Raw genomic sequence first — 16,743 nt, forward strand, 5'->3', positions numbered from 1 at the left:
AGCCCAATCTCCCTGCCTACTTTGGTGCACAGACCGTAGTACATTTTGAGATTTGACTTAAATCCTTTTTCCCCCCTCATTCTTTTGCTGGGTAATAAATATCTGCTGTTGTGCTGAGCTAGATGTCTGGATCAAGGTTTCATTAAAAATCTCATCTTTTGACAATTGATTTTGTTTATTTTGTGATGCCATGGGAAACCAGTGTGCTTAATCAATTTGTAGCTTATTTTTCTCATATTAAGTTCAGTTATTTATACTTATTCCTGAACACTTCTGAATTAATTCAAGAAGCGATGAATTTACCCATCTTCCTTGTAGTGAGAATGATGCCATCCTGAGATCTGCAATATATCCGCTTAACAATGTCAACACAATATTGTTTGAGTTGATAAATGTGCATATTATATTAATCAGTCAGCAGTGTGCTGTCTCTTGCATCCTCAAGGCAGCAGAATTACTGTACTTCACATCTTACTTTTCTTAAACAAAAGCCTGTCAGACTTGATTAGCCAAGAAGGACCTGAATATATTGACTTAAATGTAGAAATTGCTTGACACTGATGCATATATTCAGAAATAAAAGTGCCTACTTAATCCTTTTACAGTGCTTAAAAAATGAGGGAGGGGGAGCAGTGAAACCTATGAAATGCACCACGTGCCGTAGCTGCCTTGCAGTGCTTTTGCTATTTATATATCTACATTCATTGAAGGGAGCTGGCTTAAGCATGAGTGAAAAGGCTGGTAAATGGATTTAGTTAGAAGAGATGCAAGAGCAAGGAAGCTATGTTTCTGAGAAGATACAGAAAGTGTGGGGGATAAAAGAGCTTATGTCTTGTGGCACAGGAAGGTGGTGGTGAACCCAGGATGATGCTATAGGCCAGGAAGGAGGGCATGATAGTTACAGTGTGGGTGTACTTCAACAGTGGTCTTCCAGAAAGTCATGTCTTCCCCTGAACTGTAGTTAATGGAAGAGAATTGGAAAGCAGCCTGTACTATTTAAGTGCTACTAATTGATGGAATCACAGAATGGTTTGTGTAGGAAGGGACTTTAAAGGCCAGCCAGCTCCAACTTCCCTGCCATGGGCAGAAGACACCTTCCAGCGCTCAAAGCCCCATCCAGCCTAGCCTTGAACACTGCCAGGGATGGGACATCCACGACTTCTCTTGGCAGAAAAGCTCAGAAAACCCCAAGAACCATCTTTTTTTTTCCCCCTGGTATTTCTCCTCCACTGTCATGGCAGTATCAATTCCGGAAGATGGGAAGGCTGTTGATCTTTCAGTTACTTCATAGTAATGCAAGAAAATGTGCCCAGCAGAGAAAGCTCATTTCCCATGAAGTGACACAGCGAGTGTAGATCGGCCCTTGCTTTTCCAGTTGAGCACAACTATGAAACTCACACCAGTAACTGGATTTGTGAACCCAAATAAAAGCTTAGTGTGAGTGCTCTTTCTTGCAAGACTATTTGGAGTGCCTTAAGACAGGCAAATCCGTGGCAGCTTTGTTTCAACAGAAATTTGGGATAGTATTAACCTTAACCTAAATGTGATAAAGAATAACCAATGTAGGTTTTCATTTTTGTTCTTGGGATTAAATTTGTACATGCTATTTTTTGGTTTAAATTTCTTCCATATTTTTTAGCATATTATAGAAACGTATAAAGAAAGTAAATGTAGTGATATTCCCAGTTGATGGTTGAACAGGAGACAGCTGGGTCTTTTGACACTTAGGCAGTTGTGGGAGGCTGCCTGGGATTTCGATGTAGGTGGAGTAACTGGATGCTTATGCTGAAGTGCAGGAAGAGTTGGTCACGACTGTATGGGCATTTAAAATGTCTTCTCTGAAGTCATACATGGTGCTCTATAGACATAAATGAGTCAGTTCATGCTTTCTAGAGCTGTTTTCCAGTTTTTTTTCAGACATGAGCAGACCTAATCAGCACCAGTTTGTATTTGGGTCATGTGTGGAAGCTTATCTGTGTAAGTGTAAATCTTACTTCAGTTGCTTTTCCTCTTTTACATATAGGTGCTTCTGATGTTCTGGGAGGAGCTGAGGTGCTGTTGGTCAGCCTTCCTTCTCTCCTAGGCAAAGTTTTGGGCAGTGCATTAAATTAAGCTTGGATATTGGGTCACACTACAAAATTCTTAGCAGACCATGAATTGTTTTAAGAGACAAGCTACTTACAGAAAGTTCAAATAGTGGTCATTTAAGTTAGCTGATTCAGTAGGGCTGATCATTCCCTTTTGGCAACATGTAGATTGTTGATGTCAAAAAAGTTGTCATCTCTGTGTTCAACAGTTGTTCAAAGATTGAGATTTGTGTTAGCCTCTCTTGAAGAGAGGAGTGAGTTTCCACAGCTCAGTTGTCATCAAGAGTATGGTACATGACTTTGTGTGTGTGCATGAAGAAACCAGAGAATGGAAGTGAGGCTACTTTTAGGGATAGATGCTTGCTGGGTGTGAGTTTAGTTTCCTGGTGGAACACTTGCATAAAATGTTTTGTCACTTGGTTGCAGAGCTTGCTAGTCCTGGTAAATCCCGCTCTTCACCATAGAAAACAACTCCACCTCTTTCTTTGATAACAACAAAAGTAAAACTCTGTGGTTTCTTTTCCCTTTTTGTAGCAACAAAGAAGAGAAAGGGAAGCTCGAAGGCAACAAGAGCGCGAGCAAAGGCGGAGAGAACAGGAGGAAAAAAGACGTCTGGAAGAAATGGAGAGGAGGCGTAAGGAGGAGGAAGAGAGAAGAAGAGCAGAGGAGGAAAAGAGGAGGGTAGAAAGGGAGCAGGTGAGTCCATGATACAGATATATGTGCAATAAGTTTGCTTTGTCTAAGTTCTAATTTAATTTTTTAAAAAGTAGTAAGCCTAAAGCAGCTTAGAGGCAATGTAACACTAACTCTTTCATCTTTGTTGTTTTTGACAGCAAATGCACTAACATAGGATTGTAGGGCTTTATGGAAAATTCTGGCAGCCTCAATATTCTCTCAAAAAAAGAAGTCTTGTTGCAATACTCATTCTAAATTCAGCTCGTGCCCCTGGGCTGGACTAAAAATCACCAGAATTGGCAAAATCATCACTGGGGCTGAAAATTGTTTCTAGGCTTGTCTTGCTGGATATGCCCCTGTTCAGAAGGCCTCCCAAGAGAATGGCAGCTCTGTTCTGTGTCGGCTTCTGGCACACAGAATTGGTCATTGTCATGAACTTTAAATACTCTGAATTTGGGATGAAATCTTTTGGCTGCAGAGGATTTTCCATCCTAAAACTTTAATATACAGTTTCCCTCTCTTACTCTATCTGTTTAAAATCAGTAATGTATGCCCATTCAGGCAACAAGTATATTGTAAGTTATGCCAGTGTGCCCTTAATACATTGAAAGTACAACTGAGAAACTTGTTAAACTGTGAAATTCAGCTGCTATATTTATGCATGAAATCTGCATGTTTTAAAATCCTTTAATAACTTTAATCAGGGTGATAATCAGAGCAATACTTACTGTGCATGTACTGCAAAATACTGATCGCAAATAAAGGGCCAAAACTTCCGTCCTAGAGGCTGATTGATTGTAAATTTCCCATTAACTTCAGGAATGCTGGGTTTGGCCTGACATACATTAATTTTTTCTTACATAAATTCTCTGTATTTGAGATCATAGATGATTGTGTTACTGGGAAATTTTATTGTCTTTGTGTATGTGTCAAAGAATCTTGAGTCAAAAGGAGAGAAGACTAACCAACGGGAATAAATATAGGGAAAATCTCTAATTACAGCATAGCAATTTGCTTTTGGGCAGACACCGGGTATTCCCCCAGCTGCTTTTTAAACTGTTGAAATGCTAATTGCGCACAGTGCCAATAATGACAAATGGTTAATTAGTGTGGCCAAGCTGAACCACTCTGAATCTTTATTCTTTTTTTTTTAGAAGAAAAGACATGTTCCCTCTTAGAACTTTTGTTAACTCAAAGTGTGGCTCAGCCAATGTGCGTAACAACAGTATAGTGTATCTCATCAGTCTGTCACAAGACTTTCTATAACTCCCATCACTGTATCACTGATCCATTAATTTCTTTATGCATACACTGTAAATGTGTGCGTGTGCTTGTGTGTGTGCGCATGCACATGTTACATACTTCCATTAATTGCATGATAGGATGTTACCAGCTTGGGTTTGGTGCTTCAGAGTTTGAGTTCTTCCAGGGGGTAGGTGAAGCAATGGGTAAATGTCTTGACCTGTTGAGGCTGCAGGTGAAGAGATGGCTAGATGGCAAGAGCAAGCGAGTTTGGTCTAATATTTGTTTCCTGGTGGATGTTTGTTTGTGTCATAACCATCGCATAATTCAGCAAGGCTGGCAGCATTTGCTCAGGAGAGGCTTCTGGTGAGGGCAGCAGGGGAGACTCAGCAGGCCAGGTCCCAACTGCACTTGGCAGAGCCCATTTTGGGGGAGCTTGCTCCAGCTCTGCCTACACTATGCCTGGCTCTAGCTGTTGCTAACAGTTCATCGCACCAGTGCAACACACTAATGTTTAATACAACTTGCATGTGACTTTGTATTGGCTGTGTTGAGTCAGACTTGCTGTGTTTTAACTTTCCAAAACCTTCAAGTGCATTTTGCTGCTTCTTGAAACCACTTCCAAAATACATAAATGAGCTCTGGCCTGTGCCGGCAACATTTGCAGGAGTGCAAATTTCAGAACAGAAGGGGCCAAAATCTAATGCTTAGGAGGCAGGGCTTCCTAAATTGTTCTGCAGGCACTAATCCATCCTGAAGTGCATTTCTCATTAAAGCTGAACTGGGGAAGTAGCGTGTGGTGTTCCACCCAGGGGGTTCTGATGCATTCCTTTTGAATAAATTTATTGCTGGGTAATTTCTATGTGACAGGAGTATATCAGGCGACAGCTAGAAGAGGAGCAGCGGCACTTGGAAATTCTACAGCAGCAGCTGCTCCAGGAGCAGGCCATGTTACTGGTAAAGCACTGTATCTGTTTTGTTCAGTAGCTATAGGATCCATTTATCCGGCCAGTCCTAGGCTTCCCTCAGTCGGGCACAGCTGCACTGACAGTATGACAACAAAGGAGCTTGATTAAAAGGCCATTTATGCTAGTGTTGTGGGCTGACAGGCACATATGAGAAGTGCTGTATGGTCACACTGCTTTCTGGGCAATAAGAGGAGGCTTTATGTTAAAGTGGAACAGTTCTGGTGTGGTGGTCGAATTTCTGAACAGACCTTGGCATTCAGTGAAGAACTAGAGTGCTTGTGTTGCAGATCAAAAGCACACATGATATGTAAATCCACCCCAGGATACAATGGCCTAGTGTTGGTCTAAATCGTTGTTTTATGAACTTTACACTGGATTTAGTATAAATAACTCTTTTTTTTTCCCTTTAATAAAAACCAGTTTTGACATAACTCTCCAATCATGTCAAGCTTAGCACTACACTCATGACATTCCCAACATAAGACACAAGTCATATGGGTCTAACTTAGCTCTTGGTTATACTTTAACAATGAAATAAACAAACAAACAAACAAAAAAGCAACAGCAACCAGAAAGGTGCATTTTTAATGGGATTGGTAGGGACACATCCACTGTACAGTCAGTGTCATGTCTTGAATTCCTCGCCCATTCTCTCAAAGGAATACAGATGGCGAGAGATGGAGGAACACCGCCAGGCAGAGCGACTCCAGCGCCAGTTGCAGCAGGAGCAAGCCTACCTCCTGTCACTGCAGCACGACCACAGGCGGCAGCAGCAGCAGCAGCAACAGCAGCAGCAGCAACAGCAGCAGCAGCAGCAGCAGCAAGAAAGAAATAAACAAAGCTATCATACCCCTGAGCCAAAATCCCACTATGAGCCTGCTGAAAGAGCACGTGAGGTAAGTCCTCCTTTGAACAAGAGTCTGCTAACTGCTTCTCTGCCTGCTGGCATCAGCATAACTGCAGTTCTGCTACGATAGAGTTGGAGGCCAAAGCACCACTTGTAAGGGGCAGGATATTTTAAACTGTTGGCTACTGGTTTTCAAGCCCAAGGGCAACTTCTGAGTACTTCTGCTGCAATCAGTGGAGTTCAGAGTTTTGAGGTGTAGAAGTTGGAAAGAAGGTGTGGAAGGCTGCAGACTAAGGGGACCTGGTTTTGGAAGGATCATGTCTCGAAGTTACATCTATGCTTCATCAGATGTGTTTTCTTAGGAAGCATTGGTGCAGCTGGTGATCTGTGTCTCTGGCAAGTACTGGGGATTTGAAATTGAGAGGCAGTTGGAAAGCACAAACCCATGATGGATGTTAAGACTCAGCACATTTACAGATCTGGTGTTTTATCTTACGCTCTTCAAAATTTCGTTCTCGTTAATGCAAACCTGAATTTCATTAGTTACATTTTTGAAGTGTTAAGTATTCTCTTCTGAGATCATGTCCCGCTCTTTTGATACTCTGTGATGCTGCCTTCTTGGACTTCAGGCACTCACAAGTCAATCTGAAGTGCTTTTTCTTTCAGTGAGTGGTCCCCTGTCTTCACTGGTCCATGAATAACATTGCTAAGCAAGTAAACGCCTCTTTGATGTATATTTGGCTTTCTTTCAGTGATCTTACATTTCCCTTGAGCACCATACTGCCCACAAACCACCAGACTGGGCAATGTTAGTCAAACCTCTTAATGGCATTCATCAGCTGCATGTGGGAACTAGGTAAATACATTTTGGAACAAGAACAGAAAATATATTTAGGCCTGCTAAATGTGATAAAGTAGCTCTCGGTTCAGCTTCATCCAGCAGTGCTTCTTAGTCTTTGAAGTATTGTTGTTTGGGCTTGGTGGACACAAACTCGTTTTATTCTAGATGCTGTTGTCCAAGTTCTTAATAAACCATGTTTGTGCTATCTCATCCATTCTGCTTGATGGTTGAAGTATCTGATACGTCTTTCTTATTTGGAAGAAGTTCAGACTTGTCTGGTATGTGATGGTGCAGACATGGAACCAGCCCTCTTGTCCTTGTTGCATGCTCTTGGCCCACCTCAGTGAAAGCATTGTGCCAGTCTAGCACTTCTGTCCAGCCTGAATGCTGGCTTTGGAGGGATGCAGAACTGTATTCTGTTTCATTTGCCTTTCAGAGTTGAAAAGGAGAGAAACTCCTTGGCAAAGATTCAAGTATTACATCCTTTAGGAGAACCACTGACTCAGCTGTTTTTCTGTTGTAGTCTTTTTCTTTTGTGATTGCTCTAAGCCGAAAGTAAAGACAGAAAAATTGGTTAGTAGTCAGATCTTCCCAGAGACTGTTGTGCAATAGTCTTTTTAAAAAGTGTGGTAGAAGTATAGCCATAATGTCTTGATACCTGGCAGTAGGAATGCCACCAGTTAATCCTAACAGCAGGCATTAACTCTGACAACATTCTTTACGTAAAATAACAGCTGGAATGAGTTCTATGCCTTATACTTTCAGCCATACTGGTCTCCAGAGAAAGGGTCCACTTACAGAGATGCTGACCATTGGGATGGTAAGCTGAAGTGGACTAACTTTCATGACTGGCAAATTTTAATGGTGATTAGTTTTTTTCCTCACTGCAATAGCTATGAGGTTATAAGGAAATGGACTTCCATGATCGGCTTTGGGAAACAGCAGGGGACTTGGAACTTAATACCACTTTCAGATCCAGACAGTCAGATGACTGGAACAGGAGCTGTTTCTATCCAGGAATGTACTCTTACCTCCTTCCCACTTCTTGCCTGGTTTTGAGGACATGTTGCTCATGCAGTTTATGTACTTTGTGGAAGAAACTTCCTATCATCTACAGCTAGAGACGTGAAAACCTGTTTCTTCAGACGGAAGTACTTGAGGCTTTTCCTTATGCTATTCATAACAAGGAGTCTGGCCTGTTTTTTAGACTATAAAGAATGCCTCTGTGAAGTAGAACACAGTGGTGAAAATGATTGCATGGTGAAGATCCTTGCCTCCATTATTGTTGTACTTCCCAAGACATGGTATGTTTTGTGTAGACCTCACAGAACCTTGTCTGCTTGCCTATAGGCAAACTGGTACTATCCTGAAATTTTGGAAAGCAGCGGCGAGTTGGGTTTGTAAAGGAGCCCACCTGAGGTGAGGAGTCTGGAAACTGGCCTCTGTCTTCTGGTAGCCATCGTCTCCAGACCATCACTGCTAGGGAGCAATTAGGAAATCGTCCCAATACTGGTTTTGTGCTCTGGGCACAAGGGTTAAAGCAAATTAAATCATCCCAAGCATCCAGTCTGATCTTTGGTGCTTTGATAAAATGCTGGGAGTTTAGCATTCCTCAGAGGCAGCTTCCCTGGCACATGCTGCCTTGGTTCTAGCAACAGGCTGTCTTAGGAAATGGGAGGCTATTTCCTTTCTGCCTGTAGCCTCCCTCCATCTCCTGTGCTTCATACATCTCACTTTGTTCTCAGTATTGTGGCCTTGAAAGAGGTGATGTTTCTGCATGGGGACCTTGCTTGATGGTCTTCTGAGGACTGAGTACATTCTGATTTAGTCTTCCCCTCAGCAAGCTCTTGAGGTTAATATAAGATCAATTCTACACCTTCCTGAGAACAGGAAACAGGATGATGGGACTGTCCTCTACAGCCTTTGAGGTTGTGCTGGGACTGATTGGTGAAGAGACAATAATAAATCCTACACTTTTGTGCCTAAAGCTGAACAGACTCCAGTATTACCTGGCAGAGAAACATATCCTCCTATCTCTTTTTCTATTGCCAAAGAGAAAAGCACAGGAAAGCAGATCATCCAAAAACACTGGTTGCATAAGGTGGTCAACTAAAGTAAGAGATAGCAATGGGAAATGTACTTTTATATTATAAAGTTGTTTCTGTTTTCATATATTCTTTTTATTATCTGTGAGGAAAGTACCGATAACAATTAATCTAGGCAGAAAGAAGGCCCATAATGGTCTTTCATGACATTATCTCACATCTTACCACCTCCTGTATCTCCTCTCTTCCTGGTATGGATTATCCGTATTGGCATACTTGCTGCCTTGGTGTAGTTCACTCAGTGAACTTACAGTGCTGGCAAAAGTGGTAGGGAAAAAATCCTGCCAAACCCCAAATGTATTTGGTTTCTTTGTGGTAAAGAAAAGGTGGTACTCCCCTTTGTATTTCTACTGTAATTGGTTTTACTGACTCGAGGCTTAACCTCCATTTATTTTGGCTTAGGTGGAGGAGAGATTTAGAAAAACTAATCAGGGCTCCCCTGAAGCACAGTCTAAACAGATGGGCAAAGTGTTGGAGCCACCAGTGCCTTCAAGATCAGAGTCCTTTTCCAATGGAAACTCAGAACCTGCTCAGCCTGCCCTGCAGAGGCCAATGGAGCCCCAGGTAAGTGCCCAGGAAAATCTTGGTGATCCTCGAGGGAATGCAGAAGTCCTAACTTGTTTCCTTCAAATTTGCAGATCTTTGCACTTAGAAAGCCTATTGTAGAGGGTAGTACTGTTACACAAAACAGCTTATTCTGTAGATTTACTCTTTGTCTATTTTTACTTGTGTTATTGAGAAACTGATGGATTTCTGAGTTTGGTGGTTTGGTTTGGTTTGGGTTTTTTCAATGTTAGAGCTAGAGTAGAACTTTTGCATCCCGTTATTATCTGTGCAGCAGTGACACAGTGGGTTCAAATGCTGGTGGCAGTTGCAGAGCATTTTGCAATTCAGAATTTGTTCTGTGCAAGGTATTTACTACTAAAAAGGATGCTCAGGAAAAAAGTGCACTTGCTTGGTTTTTTAAATTCTTGCAGAAAAAAGCTAACTAAACAAGTGGGTTTTAATAGTATGAGCAGTGTTTCAAAGAGCGTTGCAGAGCATGTCTAAGAAAAGCAAGTTTATTGTCAGTAGGCCTGCAGTTGCTAAATAGAGCTCTGTACCACCCCTGGAAAATCAAGAAGAGGTTGAAACCACTGAGCTTCATGGTAGCCATTGTTCCGTTGTTTTCTAAGGAGAGGCCTCCAGATCTTGATATCTGATCTCATATTGCATGAATAAGTAACCTTTGTCTAAAACTTTGACATGGCCCAGGAATTCTGAGCAATTTAGTATGCTAAATTAAACGGTAGAGTTCTGCATTTAGTTCCTCTGTTTCCATGCAGAATTTTCTTCTTTCAAATAAAGTCTGTTGATGACAGTGCAAGCTAAAACCATCCCTGACTGTGACTAGGTATTGCCACTCTTTTGGACAACAGGAGAATTTGAACAGACGGAAGAGTGGGAGAAATCAGGACAGAACTTCATCTCTTGCTCATTATTTCCTGGCTTTTATTCAAACCTCTATGACTATTTCAAAATATTGGACTTGTATCTTCATACTCTGTGCCAGTTACTTTTAAAGTCTGTGTCTTCCACTCATATTAAGGATAATCAGGCTCTTCAACAGCTGTGTGTATTAAAATTGAGGAAATAATAATCATATAAAAACAAATACAGCCAGCCTACTGAAACTGGGATTGAAAGCAAAGTTTTGCTTAATCATTAGGTGTGAAAACAGCGTGTTCCTCAGTTATAACCTTTCCTCCTCCTTAGTTTCAGAAATTAACTCTGAAACACAGGCTTATGCCCAAAGAGGAAGTAGGCTGAAGGGTCAATATGGATTTCACTGGGAATCGTAACGGAGTTTTAACTCCAGGGTCACTGTTATGCCTTCTTAGTATGTGTAATTGAATATGTGTGCATGTAAGTGTGTGTGTGTGTGTACTTTGTGTATAAATATGTATATATGTACAGTATATGGTACATATATGGTGTAAGTATAATATGCATTGTACATATGTATACCAAATACAATATATATTATGGTTTTTTATATATATTGCAATAACTGTAAAGGAATAAAGGCTTTGTGTTATGGTCTTTCTCCAAAAGTTTTGAGCTGTATCCAGTTCCTAAATTTATTAGGAAATGTAAATGTCTGTTGGTTTGCCCAATTTACAGCATTCTTTAATTTTGTACATTGCTTCAATTGGATGTCCACTTCAAATTTCCCAGCCCACCAGTGCTGCCATGAGACCTGGCCAAAGCCCACTGAAGACCAGGGAACAGAAGGCAACTTCTGTCTTGAGCGGCCTTTGAATTCAGGCTCATGGTGCAGATATTGGGTCCCCTTTTCCTCTGGGCACCAGTGTATGTGTATGTGGAGAGCGTATCACACAAAAAATGCATATGTGCTGTATTTTCAGTCTGTTACGTTCTTTGGGCGCTTGCCTTGCTTTAAGTGCATCGATTCCACCCCACGCTTACCTAATGCCATAACCAATTTGTCTCTGCCTGCCCCACCTGCCTTTATTCTGTGTTAATTGGAAAGCCGGTTATACTGAGCGCATTGAATGTTTTATGTTTTGTTTTCTTGTAAGGTACAGTGGTCCCATCTGGCATCTCTCAAGAACAATGTTTCCCCTGTCTCGCGATCCCATTCCTTCAGTGACCCTTCTCCCAAATTTGCTCATCACCATCTTCGTTCCCAGGACCCATATCCACCTTCACGCAGTGAAGTGCTTAATCAGAGTTCTGACTCTAAGTCGGAGGTACCCGACCCCACCCAAAAGGCTTGGGCTAGATCAGACAGTGACGAGGTGCCTCCAAGGGTAAGGAGTAGAAAGACAGATGTGTGGTATTTTTTTATTATTAATTACAGTTTTCTTAAGGATGTGATACCCTGGGCACTGGGAAGACCGTGCCCTTGTGCCAGCACTGGTAACAGTATTTTGGAAGGCAGATCATAATGTAGGTATTCAGTCAATGGGTTAATGATAATCAACCTGAAGTACAATATTGAAGCTTCATATAAAATTACTAATTATTTATAGAATGCAGCTATTTCAGAGAAACAATTTATTATGCAAAGTTAACAAATCATTACCATATTCAGGAAAGAATTCAAAATATCCCTGAGGTTATTGCTCAGAGTTAATATTCCTCTTCATCGGTTAGCAACCCAAACTATGAATCATACACTTACTTAAAATTGAGATGGATCTGAACAAAAAGGAAACATTCAATATATTTCCTCCTCCTCTCCCGCTCCCATCCCCCCTCCCATCCACTGGGATTTGCTTCTTCTGAGTATATTCTTGCTCCCCCCCCCCACCAGTCTTTGCCTTCTGCTGATCCATTCCCAGGCATTTGTTTGGTTCCCTTGAGCTTATTCTCCTAATTCTCATGCTGTTTCAGCAAATTGCTTTGTGCCTTCCCTGCTTCAGTCAAAATGCCATATTCTTTTCAAATGTCTCAGTAGTTGGGAGGGTAGCAGGGCGTGTACGTGTTCGTGTGATAACCATTAAACTCTATTTAATATTAAGACTCAACTTTGGGCTCTATTCAAATTCTGAACAGCATCACGACTAAGGCTTTTGGCTTTGTGGGTGTTTGTTCATTGCTTTTGGTCATTGATACTAGCTTGTACTTAGAACACATTGTTAAGATCTTAAGAATATATTTCGTGGCAGGGGAGATTGTATCTTCCTGTCCTCTCTGTCCTCTTTGTGGGTTTAACACAACCTTTTTTCTCCCAAGGTACCTGTGAGAACAACATCCCGATCACCAGTCCTGTCCCGCCGTGATTCCCCACTGCAGGGCAGTGGGCAGCAAAATAACCAAGCAGGTCAAAGAAATTCCACGAGGTTTGTAAGCCTACGTGTCCTGGCTTTTCTTGAATTGGAAGGAAAAGGCTTATGGGAATCCAGGTGTTTCCGGACAGCTTTTGGCAATGCCTGTAGGATGTGAAAGGAAGATAATGTAGGATCCCTTTTCAGTAATGATTAATATTGATTTCCCTTGCTGTAGCATGTGTCAACAAATGCTGACAAAATTTCTTCTTTCCTCTTCTCATCTGAGTTGCCTGCCCTGTAATTTTAGCAATAATTTCAAATATCCTTCAAATTTTGGAAAAAATGTGGCTGTTTGTGAACATCTTGCCTTTTGGTGCAATGGGTCATCTTGGATGTACCATGGGGATTACTGGCAGCAGAAGGGCTTGTAACATCTAAAGCGAAGCGACCTCAGAAACTTTTTGGCCTCTTAGCCAGAAAAAAATATTTTAAGAGGGGGAAAAAGACTCCATGAGCTGTGACACAGCATCCAAGGTCAGGAAGGGGAAGAGAGAGCTGACTCCTGAGCTCAGCAGAGGAACATGGGAGGCCACTCTGGAATTAGCTCACTGGACAGGGGTGAGGGTATTCTGGTATTCTTTTTGGCTAGTGTTTAGTTCCTAGGACACTACTGAGCCAATTTTAAACCTACTGCATGCAGGCTGAGAGAATTGTCTGCTTCAGATTAGATACATAAGAATGGCAGGTAGATAATTCCAAATAAAAGGAATAGCTTATACCCACCTAAACTTTTTTTTTAACCATCATAAATAAGGTAATAGTTATTTCAAAGGGAGCCACTGCCTGGGTTGTGAAGCATTACTGATGCCCTGAGCTCAGTGTTAAAGTGTTCTTTCAGTTGAGTTATTAGCAAAACACTGAGGGAGAGTGATGTTTCAGTGTGTGTGACTGAAGTGTGTGTAACAAAGAATTTCTTTCCTCCCTTGATACAGCAATATAGAGCCTCGTCTGCTGTGGGAAAGGGTGGAGAAGCTTGTACCAAGGCCAGGCAGTGGCAGTTCTTCTGGCTCAAGCAACTCTGGCTCGCAACCTGGCTCCCACCCTGGCTCTCAGAGCGGGTCTGGAGAGCGGTTCAGGATGAGATGTAAGTCCTTCTCCCACCCTTCGGAACAGTGTGTTTCTGAGTTTATTAAGCTGTGAAGCCCTCAGTAATTAAGGCTGATAACCCTCACAAGGAACAACCTTTGAGCATTCAGTGTCACAGATGGATTAGCTTCCTGTACCCTCTTGGCTGTATGTCCTTTCTTGGCAAAGGCAGTAGGCACAGAAATCATTGTCAAACTGTTTCATTGTTCTTTAATTCACATCCAGGCACTGCTGCATGTTCCTGTGTGCAAACAGCCCAGTCTCCATGCCCTCACAGCTCCCTCCCTTCCTCATGTGTTCAGGGGCACATTTTGATACTTGTTGCTTGTCACAGTGGTGGTTGTTGACGCGGTGCAGACTGCAATGGATAGGTCTCAGCTGGCTACATTGGATGATGATGGAGGTTTTCCAGCTCGTGGCCACACTTGAGTCTTTGATTTACAATTGTTGTGACCGTTTACTTTGGCTTCAGTCATAGGTCAGTTGTACCTATACAAATCCCAGCTTATGATGGTTTTTATACAGTCCTTCAGGGACAATGCAATAGTGAAACTTCGGTCTTGTGGTCAGACACCCCTAATAGTCTTCTCACCTCTCTTCCTCACTCTAAAGTGAAGTAAGAAAACATGTTTTAGCTCCCTGCCTAATCTGTTTTGTTCTGTGTTCCTTTTGGGGTCTTGGCACATGCAGCATCATCCAAATCAGAGGGTTCGCCATCACAGCGCCATGAAAGTGCACCTAAAAAGCCTGAAGAGAAAAAGGAAGTCTTCAGACCTATCAAGCCTGCTGTGAGTTGCATCCACCTCCCCTGTCCTCCTTCTCTTTCAGGTAGATTCACAAAAAGTACAGTGAGAGCTTCATTCAGTGCCATTAGGGGTGAACATCAGCTAGAATTGAGTTTGTAACTGTGGGTCTAGCAGCATGTTCTGGGCTGTGCAATTGCCTGTGCATATCAGTACTGCAAACATTAGATTTTGCTCTGCTTCTGGAATTTCTGCTCTCTGGTCTTCTTCCTTCCTAATCCATGCCTTTCTCTCTTTCAATCTTGTGCTTCCTTCCTGGGGCTGGACCAATGGTCATGCATTTGACCTGAATGTGCCAATGCTGGGCTGAATGGTGCAGGGAGAAGTGGTAAGACCTTAAATTTTTCCTACTCTCTGTGGAAGATTTCTGACATTTCCTATATCTGGCTGCTATTACAATTGATAACAGCTCTGTGTCCAGTTGTATATTGGGGAACTCAATGGTTTTTACAGTATTTGCACCTTTCCTTGAAACTTTCTTCAGTTGCCATATCTCTTATGATGCTTCACCATCACCCAAATCCATCAGCTTTCTAAAGAAACATAGAGGCTGGTCCTTCACTTCTGATAGTTTAATGTGTGAAATATTTGCCATAAACTGTATTCAGCTAAATAAAACATAGCTACACAACTGAGAACACATTGAACTGACTGCAAACCATGTTTACCCACTCTGCAAACTGCAGACAGAAGTGCAGCTTATGTTCCATACTGTATATACTGTTTGACAGTCTTGTGTGACTGACTGGTGCTGATGAATCGGACTTCACAAGTGAACGCCTCAGCACAGTTCCTTGCAGCTGGAAATTGATCAAAAGGTTTCAAGGAGATCAGCTCTCTGCAACTGTGCCTTAGGTGGCTCAGTAAGTCCTAGGATCTTTCTACAACCTTGATGTCTAGATTTCTTGTGGCTGATGCTATTAGCTTGAAAAGTTTAGGAAAATGAACTGTGACAGTAGCCACTATGAGAGAGTGGGTCCTTGTGCTTGTATACGTCCTTCAGATGGTATGATAGCGTAAACTGAAGTCATAGGGTAGTTGGGTTTCAGAGTATGCACATTTTTCTGTGATATGGCAAGACCCCCTTAGGTTGACTCTTCTGGTGCTTGAATCTATCAGAAAGTGAGTTTTGGTAACTGTTAGGAATGAGTAAGTCAAAGGAAACAGTACTGCTGGGGCAATGGAATCACAGAAGTGAACAAGTGAACAAACTCAGGCACTAATCCTGTGGGTTTGTCTTGCAAACTCTTCTTCTCTCCTACTTGCAACATCAGTTTTTAATTATTTTTCTTCCCTCTGCCATCAGGATTTAACTGCATTGGCAAAGGAGTTGCGAGCAGTAGAGGATGTGCGACCTCCACATAAAGTAACGGATTACTCATCCTCAAGTGAGGAATCAGGGACAACAGATGAGGAAGATGATGATATGGAACAAGAAGGAGCAGATGAATCTACTTCTGGACCCGATGATGTCCGAGCAGTGTTAGTCCCTCTAACAGTGTTTTGCGTCTGTTTTCCCTTACAGGGGATTGAAGGAAAAGGATGTTAGTTACTTTGGCTTGTATGTTAGTTCTTTCAGCTTACTACAATCTATGAGCAAGACATTGCAGCCTTGTATGTTCATATATTCAAACACTGAGGCTAATCTTTTCAATGTCCTTTCCCTCTTCTTCCTTGATTTCTTACAGAACAAGAAACTGTTTAACAATCTCTTGATAGAGAGGCTTTTCTAGGCAGCTTATGTAAATATTCTACTGGTGTCACAATATAAATTAATTCTGAGTATTCCATGATTCAGGGCAGTGACAGCCAGGGCACTAGTGCTGTTATCTCACTCCAGTTATTTCTTGTCTGGCAAATAGGTCAACGTTGAACTTGAGCAATGGTGAAACAGAGTCAGTAAAAACCATGATTGTCCATGATGATGTGGAGAGTGAACCTGCCTTGACTCCTTCTAAGGAGGGCACCTTAATTGTTCGACAGGTATTGCTTTTCCTTCCCTGTGCAGTGCTGCACCCTTTCTGTGCTCATTAACCCACTCGCTCATTCACCCATGCTGTTTCTACATTATATTTGTTGTTCGTATTATCAAGACGCAGCTGTAGTGAATTTCAGATGAGCAAGATGTTTGATGCATGCAAAGAGAACAGTAGCCCATCACCCCTTGCTTCTGTTTTGCATGCTTTCCAGTGACACTCATGGCAGCACCATGCAGAATATCTCAAAGTCTGTGGGAGAGAAGGGTAGAAAAGC

The 16,743-nt window shown here is 42.0% G+C and overlaps 1 protein-coding gene across 4 annotated transcripts in view; it reads left to right on the plus strand.

Annotated features, from left to right (window-relative positions):
* MAP4K4 (mitogen-activated protein kinase kinase kinase kinase 4) overlaps positions 1 to 16,743 on the plus strand; it is a 166,561-nt gene that overhangs the window by 128,348 nt on the left and 21,470 nt on the right. For 2 of the 4 annotated variants that reach the window (XM_082279409.1, XM_082279410.1), the window contains exons 13-22: positions 2,622 to 2,783; positions 4,875 to 4,961; positions 5,632 to 5,868; positions 9,168 to 9,329; positions 11,348 to 11,578; positions 12,507 to 12,613; positions 13,534 to 13,685; positions 14,378 to 14,475; positions 15,797 to 15,972; positions 16,353 to 16,473. In XM_082279409.1, the coding sequence (XP_082135535.1) occupies positions 2,622 to 2,783; positions 4,875 to 4,961; positions 5,632 to 5,868; positions 9,168 to 9,329; positions 11,348 to 11,578; positions 12,507 to 12,613; positions 13,534 to 13,685; positions 14,378 to 14,475; positions 15,797 to 15,972; positions 16,353 to 16,473 (1,533 nt within the window). The remainder of the gene's footprint in view (positions 1 to 2,621; positions 2,784 to 4,874; positions 4,962 to 5,631; positions 5,869 to 9,167; positions 9,330 to 11,347; positions 11,579 to 12,506; positions 12,614 to 13,533; positions 13,686 to 14,377; positions 14,476 to 15,796; positions 15,973 to 16,352; positions 16,474 to 16,743) is intronic. The other 2 variants (XM_082279407.1, XM_082279408.1) reach the window with 1 other exon arrangement.

This window comes from Coloeus monedula (genome assembly GCF_965178545.1).
Source record: "Coloeus monedula genome assembly, chromosome: 3".
NCBI classification, from domain to species: domain Eukaryota; kingdom Metazoa; phylum Chordata; class Aves; order Passeriformes; family Corvidae; genus Coloeus; species Coloeus monedula.